Source organism: Rhinolophus sinicus, chromosome 2 (genome assembly GCF_057876585.1).
Source record: "Rhinolophus sinicus isolate RSI-liver-muscle chromosome 2, RSI-T2T, whole genome shotgun sequence".
NCBI lineage: Eukaryota > Metazoa > Chordata > Mammalia > Chiroptera > Rhinolophidae > Rhinolophus > Rhinolophus sinicus.
This window is the reverse complement of record NC_142502.1, coordinates 8,288,165-8,307,494: the sequence shown is the minus strand read 5'-3', so window position 1 is coordinate 8,307,494 and position 19,330 is coordinate 8,288,165. Positions and strand designations below refer to the sequence as shown.

Sequence of the window (19,330 nt, the reverse complement as noted above, 5' to 3'; positions counted from 1 at the left end):
GACTCTCTGTGTTGGTTTCTGTGCATTAGATAAAACAGCCACTTCTCCCAAGCTTGAGTGGGTGGTTTTGTGTAGAAGAACCTTGTCATTCAGCCCACTGTGCTCCTGGTTCTCTCTCAAATCTGCGTGATGGTGCAGCCACCTGCTTTGTTCTTGAATAGCTGAGGATCTGCAAAGATCTGTTAGTTCCAAAGGAGAGGAGCTCAGTCAGTACCTAGATGCAGGCTTATTGGAAGCTGGAACCTCAGGCAGCAGCTTTTAAAGTATGCAAATAGACCTCTTTCAGGGAAAGACTGGGAAATGGGGGTTTCTGCCTGCTCCCTCTGCAATAAGCCCTGGGTGGATAGGTTGAGAACGGTTTATTTGCTACTGTCCTGTGGGACCCACAAACACAAGCCCCACTGGCCACTAGAGCCAGGTGATCAAGGAGTGTGCTTCCTGGGCAGCAGTCACAAAAGCCCGAGCAGATGTGCACAGGCTCCTTCCAGAGACACACCAGCGACTGGAGTGGGCCAGAGGGAGAACGTGGAGATGGCACCCACTGGCCTCACCAGTCTGCAGGGAAGAACGGTCTAGAAGGTGGGGGCATTTCTCTGCTGCCTCTGCACTGAACCCTGGGGGGACAGCCATGGTAAGTCCTTGCAAATAAATTAAGAACTGCTTCTTTCTTAGCTATAGTTGTGGGTCTCGTGGACACATGCCATTGGGTTTCAGAATTTGGGGGCCCGTCCTTCAGATGGAAGTCTTAAAAGGTGGAGTCCTAGATGTTGGGTCCAAACCCTTCATTCCTCAGGGAGATGCTGAAAGTTGTGTGTTCCCTTCCAATTGTCTCATTGTGCTGGGGGTGGGTTTATGGCACAAGTGTACCTCAGCTTTTCCTGCCCGTTTCAATGTGGGCGTTTTCTCATTCACTCAACGAGTAGGAGTTGCTCAGCTAGTTTCTGCATTTCTTTCAGAAGAAAATTGCTCCCTGTGTAGCTGTACATTCGGTATCCATGGGAACAGGTGAGTTCGGGAGCCTCCTATGTCACCATCTTGGACCAGGACTCTTTAAAATGTTTTAATCTAATAATCCCAGATATTAAAAATATTCTGAAATCTAAATTATAGACGTATGCATGACAAAAACCTTTTATGCTTGGTGAATGTGTTCACATCCAGGCACTAATACTCCCAGGAATCAGTGCAATTTGGCTTTCATTATAAATTAGTCTTAACAATCCTAAGATGAAGTTTGGATTAAACTCAAAATCAAAAGGTTCTAGTAAACTTAGTGTTTCCAAACTCTGGGACCTGGTGCGGAATTACACGACACTGCTTCTAAACTCCAAGGCCAACCTGAAAGCAGATTCAGAACTGGAATTTTTACAAGAACGGCTTGTTCTAAATTTGGAAATTTCTTAGATCATTAAACTGACTTTATGTCTTCTGCTTTATTAAGGTGATTTATAATAAAATGCCACTTTTTATAAAGCACATTTCTAACAAATTCTGAGCAGCTTTCGGGCATGTTCAACATCCAATAAGGGCACAATCAGTTGTAGGAAGTACTTTAAAGTGACATTTATTGAACATGTTTAAAATTTTTTCATGAATATAATTTTTATACCAAATGTCAATCAAATCATAAAATGTATATTACAAACAGATGAAAACTCAGGAGGTATGCCTGAAATTTAAATTTCAAGAACTAGAATTTGAGGGGCATTGTAAATTATGAAGCAAGTTGAAAAGCAATCCCCCCTGTGTCACGGGACTGTTTTTCTCAACAGGAAGTCAGTGCTGGTGCCCAGTCGCTGTGGGTACTGTCACTGAGCAAGGCCTGCGCCCCCTCCACACGCTGCTGTCGCGGACCTGGGGTGAACGGCTGAGAGCCTGTCAGGAAGGTATCGTGACCGTCTGTGTTGTAGTCTGACTCTGGGGTGACAATTTAAACACTGGGGGAAAGGGGACCCAGCGCCCACGAGATTGAGGGTTAACAATGTGACCTAGCAGGTTTGGGGGGATGTGATGAGAAGTGAAAGGGTTGTGAGTGAGGGTCACTGACTTTTCCTTTCTCATCCCAGCTTTGTATCTGCTTCCAGTAGTTTGCTCTGCGACACCTCTACTCCTAAATAAGATCATTTAAAGCGACTTTTCACCTGAGGGGAAAGGTAATATGAAGCTTCATTTGAATTTTTTCCCCCAGAAATAGTATTTAAACAAAACTGATTGAACTAAGAAAACTATTTTATTGATGGTCTCAGTTTAAAACTATTTCAAGTACATGTTTTCATACTTTGTATTCTTCAGGCAATTATTATTTTCAAAACATTGACTTAAATCTCACAGAACGGATGAACTGAACCTGTGTACACAATACCCATTTCACAGACAGAATAAAAAAAATGTTAAATGACTCGCCTGGAAAACTACAGTAATTTAGTAATACATTGGCTCTCTCTTTGACTGTATTTTAAAAGCACAGCTATATTGAGATTTTAAGGAGTGGGATTTCATTCCATTACTCATAAACAGTTTCAACCATGGTTTATCTGCCATGGCTCATGGAAAACAGAAAACGAAAATGAAGCAAACATATTAACCCCTTCTCCCAATGTCATCCCATTAGCTAGCGATTTTTGTTTTTAACTAACTTACTGTTAGCTAACCATCACATTCGCTGTATCTACATAATAAAACGTGGTTAAGTCACCTTGTTAGGTTGTTGCATAATTAAACAATTAGATGTTGACAGGGTTTACTCATGACCCCAGTTTACCTTCAGATGCTATACTCCAGTATTAGCTTTGACTTTCCCATTCTATAAATGTCCATCATCTTTGAAATAGTAAACATGAGCTTAGTATGACTCAGCAATTCCACTCCCAATATATACCCAAAGAGAATGGAAAACCATACATCCACAAACAAATGCACATGGATATTCATAGCAGCGTAACAGCCAAAAAACTGGAAAGACCCTAAATGTCCATCAACTGATGAAAGCATCAGTAAATGTGGCACGTCCATACAATGGAAATTTATTTGGCCATAAAAAGGAATGAAGTGCTGATACTGCTCCATCATGGATGAACCTTGAAAACACTGTGCTAAGAGACAAGAAGCCTGACACAGAAGGGCACATACTGTATGATTTAGTTTATATGAAATGTCCAAAATAGGTAAATCAAAGACACAAAGAGGATTAGTGTTTGCCAGGGGCTGGCAGGAGGAGGTAAAGAGTGATTGCTAATGGTTATGGGTTATTTGGGGGGAGGATCAAATGTTCTGAAATTAGATAGTGATGGTTGTACAATTCTGTAAATATACGAAAACAATGATCTGTGTATTTAAAAGGATGAATTTTATGGTATGTGAGTTACATCTCAAGAATACTGTTATTAAAAAAAAAGTCTCAACATGATTTCTTGTTTCTCACATACCACTTCCAAATGAGCAAGAAAGGTATATTTTATTTAGCTAAAGAGAATCTGAGAATGTTGATACTAAGTATTGCTAATATATATAATGGCTTAGAAAATAGTTTTATTTCACACTCTGATCAAGAATAGATTCGCTACTTTATCTGGGAAAAATTACAAGTATAGGTAGCTAAAGTCTGGAATTACTATAAGCTAGAATTTTTTTTAAAAAAGAGAAATATTTGTTCTCAGCAATATGAAAATAAAAATTTACAAGGAACGGACCCATGGATGACAAATAGGTCTAACAAAGTTAACATGTAGACAAAAGTTTATGCTGACATGTTTTTAAAAATATACAGCACATGGAAACCCAGAACAAAACCAGAATGTTTTATGTTCTAGTTCATTCTCTCATAGGTACCCTCCAAGTGGCATCTGTATGGTATGAGGATGATGGCTATCCTTTCAGAAGCCACCAGTGCTCCTCTAGCATAAGCCACAGATAGTTCCAGATGACAAAAGGCATTCTCCAGCCATAGCAGCTTGCCCTGTGTCACCATGGACAACATGGTGGCACACATGGAATTTCTTTTAAATCAAAAGAATCCAGTCTAGTCCATTACTTTTTGATCACCACTTCTGTTTGTGCTTTACAGAATATTGTTGCCTGCGACATCCTCCAGACCATGCTGGTGCCACAGTGACTATACTTGCGTGATTGCTTAGAAAAAGAGAACACCAAGTTTCTTGCACTGTGTTCACATATGAAAAATGGAAGACAACTGTCAGTTTTCAAGGTCTTTGGCTAAAGTTTCACGGATGAACTGTAAGGTACGTTGATACAAAAAGGCATCCTTTTTCTTTGGCTTACAAATGTTCAAATGGTTAACATCCACTGGAATTAGATCTCCAATGCCTAAATCTGAAGAAAACAAAAATGTCAATTAAGTCTAAAAATGTACACTCCCCCTCTCCCCCAAACCCTGAAAGAGGCCAAATGGTTGTTTTAAATGTTGTTTGCTTATGATAAGGGACTCGCAAGCCATAAACGGGAAGTGTGACAGATCGCACCAGAATGGAGTCTCAGCAGGTAGAATTTCCACTCGCATAAACTCTCCATATGTGTCCTGGCCTGCTTCCTAATGTAATAGTGAACAGAGCCTAAGCATGACCATCTCCAAAACCTTGACACACTTGCAAGTTATGCCTAAGTTATCCCACACTTCTTCTAGAGTTTTTATCACCAACTTGATAACGCGCTCCCTTGTCCTGAGAGAATGGAACATCTCACACAGGATCCGATCTGTACCCAATCCGCCACGGTCACCCACTCGGGGGAGCTGGGGATTCAGTGTCTCCAGCTTTGGTGAGCCTAACAAAGCCCAGCCAGATGGAAGTGACAGAGGTTAGTTCTGTGAGGAAGGCAGGTGGTAGTTAGGGAGCAGACAAGCCTCCTGGGGACACACAAGGTGTAGACAGAATTATGCGAAGACGATGTCACTATGAGAAGCTGGTCCACAATATTAGCTTTGCTTTTGCTTTAAGCTTCCAAAGTCCTTTTTGTAAACGCCCAGCAGCTTTTCCCTGACCTTCTGGTTCTTCATCTGCTAAACAGGAACCCCTCACCCGACGGCAGTGCTTTAAGGCTCCACTACCGAGCGTTAAGTCTTTTGCAGTTTAGTTAGGACAAAACCTACTATGCAAACCAAAGAATCAGCTGGCAGGTGCCCCAGATACACACTGTGTCTGGCTGCAAGGAGCCCTTCGTATGGCCCAGTGCTACCAGGACAGCGCCTACCCAGCCTCAGAGCTGATCAGAAAAGGCTCTGACAAGCAGCTGAGGAGTTTCAGGGAGTGAAAGGTAAGGGTTACCCACTAGGCACAGTCATAAAAGAGGCTATAAAATGAACTAAGATTGGGCCCCCGCCCCCCGCAAGAGTGTATGACACATTACAAAACACTAAAGTAGCAGGTATGGGTCACTTCCCCCCACTTCAGGATTATAAAGAGGTTGTACTTTTAACACTAGTTTTCTTCCACTGAAATCTTTGTTGCTTGAATATTCTTCATAGAGCTTCCATTTACTTACTAAAGCTTCCACACTCTTAGCTGATTTTTTTAAAGGGTTCTGAATGCAGCGCTCAGTCTTTTAAATGAAATGCCCCTTTCAGTCTAGCTGATAGAAGGGCTTTGGATTCTTACCGTAATGCAACCCAGTTCACTGCTGCTGGCTAATTTAGAGTTAGCCAATTAACTTTTGCCATCTAATCAGTCAAATGAAGGAAGGGGAGGGGTAATACCAAGGTTATACCTTTGCAGAGAAATCTTTATCTATGGCTGAAAGAGTAGTAGTTTTATGACGATTCTAATTCCATCTCCTAAAACTGAGAAACTGAGTATCAAAGCTGACGTTTATGACTAAATGCTAGGCCCACCGACTAGGCATCTAATGGCCAACAAATTTCAAAAGCCCAGTTACCTGCTGATTCCACAGGCACCACGTGGAGTCTGATCATGCTGCCGATGGAGGTTGGTAGTGTTTCTACAAAGCTCAGCACCTGGAAGTTTCTGTCTTTAGCAAACTTCACAAAGTCATCCTGTAGTGTTTTAAGTGCAGGAGAATCTGTAAAATTATAGGGAACAAGATGGTGACAAGTTTGGTTTACCCAATTCCTAAGAAAATGCATTCACCTTCCACATTTAGAGAGGAAGTTAGGGTCCTGATTCAAGAAAGCGGATTGTTTTCTTCTCTCCTTCCTAAGCCCTTAAGATGAGAGTAAAGGGCTAAAAGCAAGCCAGACGTGAGCGGCCAGTGTCAAGGGGAGAGCTTTCCCATGTCATCAGCCAACAGGAAGCAGTCCCCAGGACAGTCTGGTGTGGGGGACTCAGGGACTCCCCAGTGTGCTGGCAGGTACCCCACACCCACCGAACAGCACAGCCCCCACAACAAAGCCTGTCTGTAAAACAGTGCCCATCCCTTTCTGCCCCGCAGCCTCAAATATGAAAGGGCAACCAAAAAGCACTGGATATTAGAGGAAACCTATAACCAAAAAGACACAGACCCGAGGAGCAAACAGAAAACCTAAGCACAGAAGAAAGAGAACGCAGTGAAGAAACAGAGAGGAACTTTAAAAAGCCCCTAACTAGTATCTTTAGAATGATTTCAAAAGATAATGGATCAAAGAAGATAGAATTAAATTTGACTGCAAAAAAATAAAATTCAACAAAGGTTTAGGAGCTGAAGCAGAATAAAGAGAAAATATGAGCAAAAAGACAACTGATGTATTTCGGTTCAAGCCAGAGGCTCCAAATTCTGATTAACAGGAATTCCAGAAAAAGAAGAAATGCTTATTAATCAAATATATAGTGCTTTATAGTTAATATGCTGAAAAGCTTAAAAGCTTGTATATATTTATGCAGCTGATGATTTTCCAAACTCATGGAAAAAATTATTGGCAATTTGGAAGAATACTTCAAGTAAAACACACAACTTTAAAAATGTTACATATTTAAGATGGTATTGAACTTATAGTTGAGTAAATAATGGCTTAAGAACAAAGGGGGAAGGTATAAAGAAAAAACAGGCCCAAACTAAAAAATAGCGGTATTTCCACGATAGCCTAAACACAGTTCATGTTCAAATAATGAGATTATGCAGTTAAGTCAGAAACTGTTTTTGTTTCTAGCTAATGTTACTACAACCCCAGTTTCCTTGACAACAGAAGTCTTACCCTTGCTGAGCTCTTTGACTTCCAAAGAGGGAAAGAGCAGATAGCGAACGCTAACCGAGTACTCTGCCAGGTGGGACCCGTGATGGGGCACGCTGTAAAACAGGATCCCTCTCGTGTTGTTTATAACACTGCTCATCTCTGGCCTTTGAGAGGCTTCCAGCAGCATCTTTTTGACAAGGAGACCTACCCACCGAGAAGAAAGAAAAACAATACATAAGCTATTTTATTTCCTTTCCCTCCATTAGTCTTAAAAAAAAAAGGCAAAACAAGAAAGAGATGCGTTCTTTAAAAAAAAATGTGTAAACAGTAATTCTCTGGAGCCCAATCAATGGGCCTTAAAATACTAACACTCGGGAATATGTACTCCTGTCTAGATCAGAATCTTCCCTACAGACAAGTACGATTCCACAAACCCATTCTTAAGGCAGATCCTGTATCACTGGACGCACTGGCCCACAGAAGGGTTATCACTGCTACTTGTGTCCACCAGGGAAGTGAATGTGTAGCCGCCATGATGACCACACCGTAGGCTGTACAAATAGTCATAAAACACTGTTCCATAAAGTTTATCCACTGTGGAAAACAAAGTTTCTATGATTGGAAAATACACCTAGAAAGGCACTTCCTCTTTTGTCTCCCCACACCGGGCTAGGAGCCAGTAGAGAAACACAAAGGTCACACAGATGGTGACACTGGATCTCAGAGGACACAAAAGGTGACATCTACCTTTCACTCAACAATCCTGAGCTTTTCATCAGATGAACGAGGCAGAGGCTGCAGAAAGGGCCTCTGCAAAGTGGATGGTCAATATTGAGAACTGGCTTGGGGAGAGGGCTGGGAGAAGCAGCTGCCGCTTCGCAAACAAGACCAGGAGCTGCAGAGCAGACACGTGTGGCGTTGGGGCTGTGGGCACTGGGGCACTAAGGGACTGTGATGTGTGGGGTGCAGGGAAGACAGGGGTGCCCTGGGACCAGCCAGGAATGCTGAGGGACAGTGACAAGTCGGGCTTGTATAAATAAAGCACTGACTGCTTCTGCTATTTATTCATTATCACTACATGAAAGCAGTAAGTTGTCAAACTCATACCCCTTTTATATGGTTTGTTACTAGTTGTCTCCTGGAAAAAGAAATAGTATGGAACAAGAGCAGTCATTTAAAACTCCTAGTCATAGCCAAAAACCAATTAATTTAGGGGTGAAAGGGGCCACTTTGAAGTAAAACAGAGCGCGGCAGTAACTTACTTACCTCCCATGCTGTGTGATACCCAAATCACTGGCCTATCCCCAACACCCGCAGCTCTGAGCTTCCGAAGAAGTTCGTTGCTCCTGAATGCAATGGACTTTCTGAACAAAAGGAAAACAGCAAGCATGACATCTGACGCCCCCACCAAATTTTGCTATGCAATTTTTAAGGCAAGAACTTTTGTTCATTGGACCAATGCTATATTTGAGTCAGGAATACCCCTAATTCTCTCTGCTCAATTTCTGCAATTGCTCGTTTCCTATTTCTAACAGTCACACTGGTGTAACTGGGAATATCTAAGCCCAGAACAAGCCATTCATTTACTAGACAAGCATTGTTTGAGCTTCCAATATGCGTCTGGCAATTTTCACAGATCAAACATGCGTCTCACACCAACTGCTCCCACCATGTAGGACGTATGTCCTTGCTCATTACGTGGCCTGACAGTAAGACTACGTCTTTCCTGTGAGTTCACAGACATCCAGTCAGCTGTCACTGCTACTGAGTCGTTGTTTGCATTTATGCTGCAAACATTAAGCATTCGATAATTTTGGTTTGTTACTTAGAAATACCAGAAAGCTATCAGAATCAGAATTCAACCAAGTAATTTTCAAAACTAAAAGGGAACTTCTAAACTATCTGGTCTGGTAGTTTCACTGTTTATCTGTAGAATCCTTTCTTCAAAATAAACGTTTACGAGAGCTCCTCTGGGTGAAATGGGGAAGGAGCCCTGGGGTCTTGTCTGCTGGCCCTCAGCACCCTTCCTCTGGTACCTAGTGGGGCCATTCAGAACCCCCCCACCACTGATTCAGGCCAATTCTCTCAGCTTTCCTGACCAGTTAAATGGCGTGTCTAATATCGCACAAAGGTAGACCTCGCTACAGGCTAGGTCCTCAGTTCCTTCCTGTACATACAATTGGCACACGTGACATACGAGCCTATATTGCTCAGCACCTTTCTCTTTCTTTCCTTTAGCCAGTATGACCGTGAACACAAAAGCCAAAAGCATCACAGTCACAGCCAGGATGGAAGGAGATTCTGCTGGAGAATCCGTGCCCTGTACTATTAGGACAGTTCGAAGTGAGTCTCATTAGGAGCCCAACAGTGACACTCTATCTAAGCCCTGTACAATTTCAGTAATTTACTTATAGCTAACTCCTTCTAGAAGGAAGAGAAAAAAGGTTAGTTCTTCAAAGGAAAATTCTGTCTGTGGCATCAAAAGATAAAACTCCCCTTCACCCCAGGGGGCCCTTGCCAAGCTCCCCGTTACCTTTCCGAGGGGCACCTTGCTCTCCACTCACTAAGGCTTGTGTCGTACTCCACAGATATGATTCGGAGAGCGGGACAGTCTCTTGCTAACCACGTCTGCGTAAAATACAAGGTACAAAAGAACATATATGAACTCCCTGTGCCTCCATTATTTCCTAGTAATTGAAATTCACAACTAAAGGACTCTGGCAATATTGACGACTAAAGGTCGCATTGGAATGAAGGATAAAGGTGACTAGAAAAACAATTCCAGCATTTTATCTTTTTATGGCCCTGGTCACAAGGTGGTAGCAATTTTTTTAGCACAAGACCAATGCAGGGTTCAAGAGCATATTCTCAATTTCAATCTCCCATGGCCACAAGCAAGGCCTGTTTTGGGAGTCTAGGGCAAACTGGCTTTCTGCAAGCATTTAACGGAACGCTATGATCTCAGGACAGACAGTACAGTCTGGCAGTTAGAGATTCGACCTGAGAACCGAGACACTAACTACAGTCGAGTTCTGTCTCTGCACCTGGGGTCTCATCATCTCCGTACTTCAGTGCCACCAGACTGCAAACCCTTCTTTCTGCTTGATAAGCCTTTGTGAAGGTAAACAAGCAGCAGTGGGACAAAGCCCTGGAAACTGTTCCGTTATAGCAGCAGCAATTTTCACCGATGAATTCACCCCTGCGTTAAGGCTCGCTGGCAGAAATAATGTTAAAGAAATCCAAAGCAGAACTACTTCTTCAAAGTCTTCCTGTTTTTATAATAAAATCACAGAACTAGTCAACTATTATGAATATATTATTTGTTGTACTTTTAATGAAAGTGAATTTTTTTTTACTTATGGGAATATTTTTATATGCACTCTATAATTTTTTATATGTACTCTACATTACACAACACAGGGCGACAAGTCCAGCTGTTCATGTAACATACCACAGTGTCACTAAGGGAAAGAAAAACTGCACGGAAAAAGAATTCCAGTGGAAAGAGCAAACTAAGCACGTCACAGGAAGGGTCCCCACAGCCAGTGACGCTGCAGTGTGTTGTGAGCAAGGGGGCCGACCGGACCTGGCAGTGTGCTTACCTTGGGCCAACATGTTGTGTACCCAGTTTCATCCTCTGAAACCTTTTCAGTTAAAACCTGGTCACTGTCCTGCTGGCGCCACGTTTTGAACGCTGCCCCCATGAGGCCGTGGATAAAAAGGACATCTGCTTTAATGGGCTGACTAATAGGGGAGAGAGTTTTAAAAAGAGGCAGAATAAACACATTATTGTTTTGGTAAGAATCTACATAGCACTCTCTGTGTGGGGTTTACGTGACATAAAATAACAATGATGGAAGCTTTATAAGCACAAGTTTGCTGAAGAACCCTCTAAGGAACTCTGGTGAAGACAGGCACAGAGTGTGCTCTCTATAGAAATGGAGACATACTTAGCCAGGCAACCCAACCAAAACCAACTGCAGTGACTCTGGTGATCAGGAAGTGACAGCTGTTATATTACCCTCCAAAGAATTCCAATGAGAATATCCCACAAATCACTAAAAGTATTTAAAAAGTTAAGTAAAAATATGCTAGTGTGGTTTCAAAGTCAGCATGCATGAAAGAGATTTTCAAAAATTTTATCAAGGATAATGTTTGTCAGAAATACAGCAAATTGGGAATGCAGACTAGTGCACCCACTATGGAAGGCAGTGAGGAGGTCCCTCAAAAAATTAAGAATAGAATTACCATGTGACCCAGGAATCCCTCTCCTGGGTATCTACCCAAAAAATCTGAAACCATTGATCCATAAAGACATATGTGCTCCAGTGTTTATTGCAGCTTTATTTATGGTGGCCAAAACATGGAAGCAACCAAAGTGTCCTTCAGTGGATGAATGGATAAAGAAGTTGTGTGGTATATATACACGATGGAATAGTATTCTGCCAGAAGAAAAGATGAAATAGTACCATTTATGACAATATGGATGGATCTTGAGATTATAATGCTAAGCAAAATGTAAGTCAGGAAAAGTAGAGAACCATATGATTTCACTGATATGTGGTATATAAAACTGAAATCAACAAAAGAATAAGACAAACAAATGAAGAAACAAAAACTCATAGACACAGACAATAGTTTAGTGGTTACCAGCGGGTCAGGGGGCAGTGGTAGATGAGGGTAAAGAGGAGCAAATATATAGTGATAGAAGGAGAACTGACTCTGGGTGGTGAACACACAATGTGATATACAGATGATGTAATACAGAATTGTACACCTGAAATCTATGTAACTTTACTAACAATTGTCACCCCAATAAACTTTAATTTAAAAAAAAATACAGCAAATGACATTTTAAGGTAACATTGTTTCTCTGGATATGATGTTTAAAAAATATATTACTTGCAGTATATTACTTGCAGCTAATTAGAGTACACACACAATTAGGCAACACATATAAAATGTCATTATTTTATTTACAAACTGGAATTAACCAGGCAATCTATTTTTCAAATTAAAAGTTTTTGCTATTTTCTGAGGTATTATTTTAGTGCCTGACAAAAATCCAAGAAATATGTGACTTTTTCATTGCGGTCCTTTCTGTATTTATCGTTTCAATAATGATACAACTAGAAAAAGTGACTAGAAGTAACCTTACAATGGCAATGAGTCAAATTTAATAAAAACGTATCCTTCCAGTGCCTGCTTTTATTCCTGACGCAAACTTTCTCCAGTCCCTTGATGTCAGGCCCAGGCTAATTGGTTGCCTGCATATATTAGCATCCTATTATCTCTTCCCATCCAAACCGACCTCTACAATCCAAATCAGTTACTGAGTGAGATCTACGTGAAAAATGCCATGAAACAAAGAAATATGTGTACAAATTTTAAGTGCAACATGTTATAAAAGGTGACTACAACCTTACTTAACGTAAGCCCTTGGTGTAAAAAACCCTGACAATTCAGCTAGCTCTCTGAATTTTTGTGACAGTCTGCAATTCTGAGGTTATTACGGACAAACTGTTTCAGTACATACGGTATACGACCTATCTGTAAGGTATTTCACCTCCCTAGATTATGCAGAAATAGACTAAACGCTAAGCCCTCGAGGCCTTGTGTCCCCACGGGCACAGAGCAGCCGTCCTGCTCTCTTACCTTGTGCAGTGCTGGGGGTGGAGCACGTACACACCATCCTGGTACTTTTCTGGCACAGTCTCACGGTCTAGATTAGCCAGGGCCCTGGCGGCGTGCGAGGCTTCCATGATGTCGGGAGACTTCACTGCTGCTGCCAGTATGGAAACCCAGCCTGGTGACAAGAACAGACCTCCTAAATGTGGCACTCACCCATCTCGGGCTGTTGAGAGGTTTCAGACCGAAAATGAGGGGAGGAAGGCAAACCTCAGCATCTGTCTGCAGAAAGGCCCAATCATGCCACTTCCATGCTTCCCTAAGGTCCTCTGGGTCCCACGGCACAACAGCACGATGCCCCCAGCCGAGTACCCCTTAGGGGCCTCAAAGAATGGTTCCAAAGCCATTTTCTTAATTTACAGAGTCTGACAAAAGTTGCAGTTACTAGACATGAGGTCATAAACAGAAGAATCATGATATTTTGCTTTTCGCAAGAACTATTAAACTCACTGAGTTAATACTAGTGTTTCATGCTGACTGGCAGTCGTATTAGCAGCTTTTGTGAGGAAATTCTTTCTTAATAATGAGCTTGCTTGATAAGACAAAAATCTTGTAAAATCTCGGGTTCAGGAAGGAAAACCTTCTTTAAAGGGAGACAAAGCAGTACTATGTGCAGTACGATTTCATTTATTTTTTTTATGTTTTTATTTAAATAAATGTATTACTTTACGTATGTAAGTATGAACGTGCATACACATACACATGTCAAAAGAAGCCACAAATAGTCATTACCTCTTAGGAGGGACCTGGGATTGGAGAGGGCTTATAAAAAGGTGGGTTTAACTCTTGCGCTGTATCTATGTTCTCTGAAGTATTTATAATGAGAATCTATTCATGTATTACTTACATAATTTAAAATTGAGACTTGGTCTCAGATTTCTGTCCTCCACTTACTTACTGTGGAACCTGAGTTGAGTTACTTGGCTCCTCTGAGTTGGGGGAAGTTCTAATAGAGTAATCCATATAAAACCTGCCTTTTACCAAGCCAGCAGGTGCTCCATAGATGGAAGCTGTGTCCATGTCCTCCTCTCACTGTGTGGGTAAGTGTTGAGAATCATTGCAATATAGAAAGCCAGTATTTAATAATCCAAAAGAACTTTCAAACCCAATAATTCTTTAACAATATTCAAATTTGTAATATCAGAAAATTCCTCTTCAAAATGTGTTAAAGAATGCTTTATAATAATAAAATGTTTTAAAATTCTACCTATAGAGATATACAAGTATGTTATTGGTATGTACAAAAATATGGCTCTATTTTTAATGGAGTCACCAGATTCCAAGAAAAAAGGGAAAGCATGGCACTAGTCATTTTTATGGCATTTTTCAGGTGACAAAAGTATTTTCACAATGCCTGAGATGCTTCTTCACCTTTTATAAAACATCAAATGCCCCTTGGAAAACTTGTGTCTTTCTTTAATATTTAGTGCTTTTAAACTTCATAACATCTGAATATATGTTAATTGTAAAAACAAATAACATTTAACAATGGAAGTCCCAGTTTATCACTACCACGTTTCCCCATTCTATTTATAGCCTCAGAAGTAACCACAGTTAGAAGTTTGGAGGACACCCTTCCAAACCTTTTTAGAACTTCAGCCATATACCTCTGTTTCTGCACACATGTACACTGTCGCTTGACACAGAATCACACACACTCTTCCTACTTCCCTGTGACTTGAGTCTTGGCATGCTCTCCTCACACACCGGCATCACACAGTTTGAGGGACCGCGGGTCATTCATCCAGTTCCTACTGGCAGACATTTAGCTTGCTTCCAATTTTTCCATACTATAAATAACAGTCCAATAAACATTTTTATACACAGATCTTTAAGGACACCCATGGTAGAAGAGATTCCTCATAGTATTATTACTAGTCAAATGGTATATACTTTATTTTAACAGACACTACTAAGTGCCTGTCAAAAAAACGGAATCACTATGCACTCCCATCAGCGATGTATGAGAGGGCTAGTTTTCACACACCTTCACCAATAGTGGATAGTATCTGTTATCTTTTTAACTTTTGTAAATCTGAATGGCAAGAAGTTACAGATCTAATGCTATTAAGAATCATAAAAAAATATATGTGTGTATATATATATATATATATATATATATATATATATATATATATACAGGTATATGTGTATATATATATATATATATATATATATATATATATATATATATATATATATACAGGTAAAGACACAGGATGCCTAAGGAAAAAAACAAGATAAGGCAGCAAAATTCAAATTAAAGTATTCAGAAGTAATGGGAGCTGAGCAGAGGAAGTATTGATAACTCTTCTAAAAGGTTAGCTATAAGATGGAGAAGAGGAAGAGAAGGAGAGGGTAGAAATTCAGGGGATATGGTAGCAAGACTCCAGGTCTTGGTTTTTCGTATCTTCTCTAGTTTGTGTTGACCAAAAGGGTCCAGCTGACCACAGACTAGGAAAGAGCAGCAATCCCACAAACAGTAAAGGGAGACAGTATCCACGCATAGCTGGAGGTCTTATAAGAGGTGTCCCTTTTCCTGTCATCAAGAGGAGAAAAGGAGAGGACACGTTTTTTTGGCAGTGGGCAATGGAGGGAACATTTCTTTGAGGGTTTCAATTGGTTCACTGAAATGGGAGGAAAGGTCGCCTGCTGGGAGGAAAGGAAGCAAATTGTGGAAGGTTTGAGGACAGTTTAAAATAGTCACTGGTTTTAAAGTAGCCAGAGGGTTTAAAGTAGTCATTGCTAGGACACTAAGGCGTGTTGACTGGAGAAACATGATGGCTGAGCAATCCTTTCATGTGATGATCTTATCAGTCTGCAATGTTTCTATCCTCAGCCACAGAAGCAGCAGGTACGTAGGTTTTATCTAGTGTTGGGGTCTTGACCAAGGGTGTGTTAAAAGGATAAAAGTGAAGGGAGTTCTAGGCACTGGCAAAAATGTTCTTCAAATGATGGAACATGCTCGTACGCTGAATCAGGAGGGCAGTAAAGAATAAAGAGGACTGAGGGGAGAAAATAAAGGGTCAGTGGATGGCAGATTCCGGCAGAGGAAACCAGTCATTGGGGAGTAGATGCAAAAACCAGCTTGACCGAGAGCGGCATGTTCTCAGAGAGGTGAATTACTGATTTTTCAGGTGAAGTGGTTTCAGCAAATGACTAGCTCCGAGGTATGGCACGTGGTGAGGAGCGCGGAAGGAAAGCAGTGGGGGGAGAAGGTCAGGAGCTGAGAGGCCACGTGGTTTAGGAGACTGTCCAGAAGGGACTGAAATCACCCAAGAGGACTGAGGGCTTGGGGTAGAGTCAGGTTTCAGTTAAAGGAAAAGTGATTTTTAAAAAATAAAATACTGATTTTTATCAATTATCTACTTCTTCAGTGAAAATGAAGATAGAAACTATCCAAAGTAAAGCACAGAGAAAAATTTTGGAAAGAAGTGAACAGAGTTTCAATGACTTGTGGAACAGAATCAGCGATCTAATAAACATAACACGTCCCAGAAGGAGAGAAGAGAGAAAGGGACAGAAAAAACATTTGAAGATATACTTACTGACTAGGAAGTTTCCAAATTTGATCAAAATCATCGACCTACAGATTCAGTCAGCTCAGTGGACCCTGAGCAGGATTTATATTTAAAAAGACACCCAGGTACTTGCTTCATTGTCAAACTGCTGAACACTAAACACAAAAATCTTAAAAGAAGCCAAACAAAAAAAAAAGACATAAAAAAAAAAAAAAAAAAAAAAAAAAAAAGACATTATACATAGGAGAACAAAAGTGGGAGTAAAGGGGCCGGCCCGGTGGCTCAGGCGGTTAGAGCTCCGTGCTCCTAACTCCGAAGGCTGCCGGTTCGATTCCCACATGGGCCAGTGAGCTCTCAACCACAAGGTTGCCAGTTCAATTCCTCGAGTCCCGCAAGGGATGGTGGGTTCTGCCCCCTGCAACTAAGATTGAACACGGCACCTTGAGCTGAGCTGCCTCCCGGATGGCTCAGTTGTTGGTTGGAGCGCGGGCTCTCAACCACAAGGTTGCCAGTTCAATTCCTCGAGTCCCGCAAGGGATGGTGAGCAGCGCCCCCTGCAACTAAAAATTTGAACACGGCACCTTGAGCTGAGCTGCTGCTGAGCTCTCGGATGGCTCAGTTGGTTGGAGCCTGTCCTCTCAATCACAGGTTGCCAGTTCGACTCCCGCAAGGGATGGTGGGCTGTGCCCCCTGCAACTAGCAACGGCAACTGGACCTGGAGCTGAGCTGTGCCCTCCACAACTAAGACTGCAAGAACAACAACTTGAAGCTGAACAGAACCCTCCACAACTAAGATTGAAAGGACAACAATTTGACCATTGTTCCCCAATAAAATCCTGTATTAAAAAAAAAAAAAAAAAAAAAAAGTGGGAGTAAGGAGCAAGGGCTTCTCAGCACACACGGGACACTAGGAGTGGAATGACATTTTTAGTGTTGACAACACACTGTCAACAAAGAATTCTTTATCCGTGGAAAATATCTTTCCCGGAATAATAAACTAAAGGTGAAATGAAGGCATTTTCAGAAAATGGAAGGTGAGAGAATTTGTTGCCTTTAGGCTCAAGGGAAATGACATCAGATGTAACTTTAGATACACAGAAAAGAAGGAAGAGTACTGGATGTTATAAGTATGTAAATAAAAAAGATAGTAAATATCACTTCATTTTACACAAAAATAACTATTGCGAAGTCTATAACATACATACAAATAAAATATAACAATACCACAAGGGATGGCAGGAGGTGTAAACTGAATTTTATATTATTGTAAGAATCTCATACCAGGGATGCCAAAAAAATACACACACATGACTTGTATTCATCTCTTGTTATAGGTATATACTGACTATAACTTTATATAGTCAGTTTTTTCTTTTCTTAAAGTGTGTATACATTTTTCTGGCACCCTCTGTATATGAAGTGTTCTAAAACTAATTCAAGATAGACTGATAAGTCAAGGACACAACCATTAAAAAAATACTAAAAATATAAAAAGCCAAAAGAAGAGAAAGAATAGAATGTAAAAAATATTCAAGTAACCCAAAAAAAGTCAGAAAGGAGAAAGAAAAAGAAAATCACAGTGAGAAAACAGAAAGAAGGAGCAAGATGATACATACAACCGAACAATATCAGTAATTACATTAGAGGTAAAGAGACAAAACACTCCAATTAAAGGGAGAGATCATCAAACTGGATTTAAAAAAAAAAAAAAAATCCAACTATATACTGTCAATAAAGGATGTTTTTTTAAAGTCAGAAAAATGAAAGCCAAAGAAGACGGCAAAAAGATAAAAGATATGCAACACAAATAGCAAGCATAAGAAAAAGCCAATGTGGCTATGTTAATACCAAAGTAGACTTAAAGAAAAGAAGTATTGCCAGTGACAGGTAGAGACATTACTTAATAATAAAAAGTAAACAATTCACCAGGAAGAAAAATCTGACAGAACTAAAGGGAGAAACAGACAAATCTACAATCATAGCTGAAAAATTAACACATCTCTCGGTAATTCATGGAACTAGACAAAACTCAGTAAAGACCTAGAGAAGTTTGAACAATATTATCAACCAACTTGGTTTAATTGTTATGTATAGACCACTTCACCCAACAACTACAGAATACTTATTCTTTTGAAGTGCACACAGAACATTCACCAAGACAGACCTTAACTAAGAGAGCCCATCAACTAAGTCTCAGTCAATTTCCAAAGACTAAAATCTCATAGGGTATGTTATCTGAAGATATGGAATATTAATTTAGAAATCAGAGACATACGATGTCTAGAAAACCTTTAATATTTGTAAATTACAGAACACATTTTTAAATAACTCATGAGACAAAAAAAAGAAATCACAGGGAAATTAGAAAATATTTCAAACTGAAGAATGATAAAAACACAATATAGCCAGAACTTGAGGAATGTATCTAAAGCAGGATGGAGGAAATTTACAGCTTTAAATACCTATATTAGAAATTTGTAGCAATTTTAAAACATGTCTTCACATTCCTTGACTCTGTTCTCCTCAAGTGACCGAGCCTGAACCCCTTCTACATCCCTTCTTGAATATGGGCTAGCCTTAGTGCCTACCGTGTTTCCCCGAAAATAAGACCTAGCTGGACAATCAGTTCTAATGTGTCTTTTAGAGCAAAAATTAATATAAGACCTGGTCTTATTTTACTATAATATAAGATCTGGTATAATATAATATAATATAATATAATATAGTATAGTATAGTATAGTATAGTATAGTATAGTATATAATATATAATATAATATATAATATAATATAATATATAATATAATATATAATATAATATATAATATAATATATAATATAAAATATAATATAAAATATAATATAATATAAAATAAAATATAAAATAAAATATAATATATAATATAATATAAAATATAATATAAAATATAATATAATATAAAATATAATATAATATAAAATATAATATAATATAAAATATAATATAAAATATAATATAAAATATAA

At 39.9% G+C, this 19,330-nt stretch overlaps 1 protein-coding gene across 5 annotated transcripts in view; it reads right to left on the bottom strand.

Annotated features, from left to right (window-relative positions):
• Positions 1-2,211: 2,211 nt before the first annotated feature.
• Positions 2,212-19,330, bottom strand: part of SERAC1 (serine active site containing 1) — a 62,361-nt gene continuing 45,242 nt past the window's right edge. For all 5 annotated transcript variants that reach the window (XM_019749382.3, XM_088795323.1, XM_074333753.2 and 2 more), the window contains 7 exons: positions 12,773-12,923; positions 10,720-10,861; positions 9,651-9,745; positions 8,384-8,481; positions 7,139-7,321; positions 5,887-6,030; positions 2,212-4,329 (listed from right to left, as the gene is read on the bottom strand). In XM_019749382.3, coding sequence (XP_019604941.3) covers positions 4,193-4,329; positions 5,887-6,030; positions 7,139-7,321; positions 8,384-8,481; positions 9,651-9,745; positions 10,720-10,861; positions 12,773-12,923 — 950 coding nt within the window. In that variant the 3' untranslated portion in view covers positions 2,212-4,192. The remainder of the gene's footprint in view (positions 4,330-5,886; positions 6,031-7,138; positions 7,322-8,383; positions 8,482-9,650; positions 9,746-10,719; positions 10,862-12,772; positions 12,924-19,330) is intronic.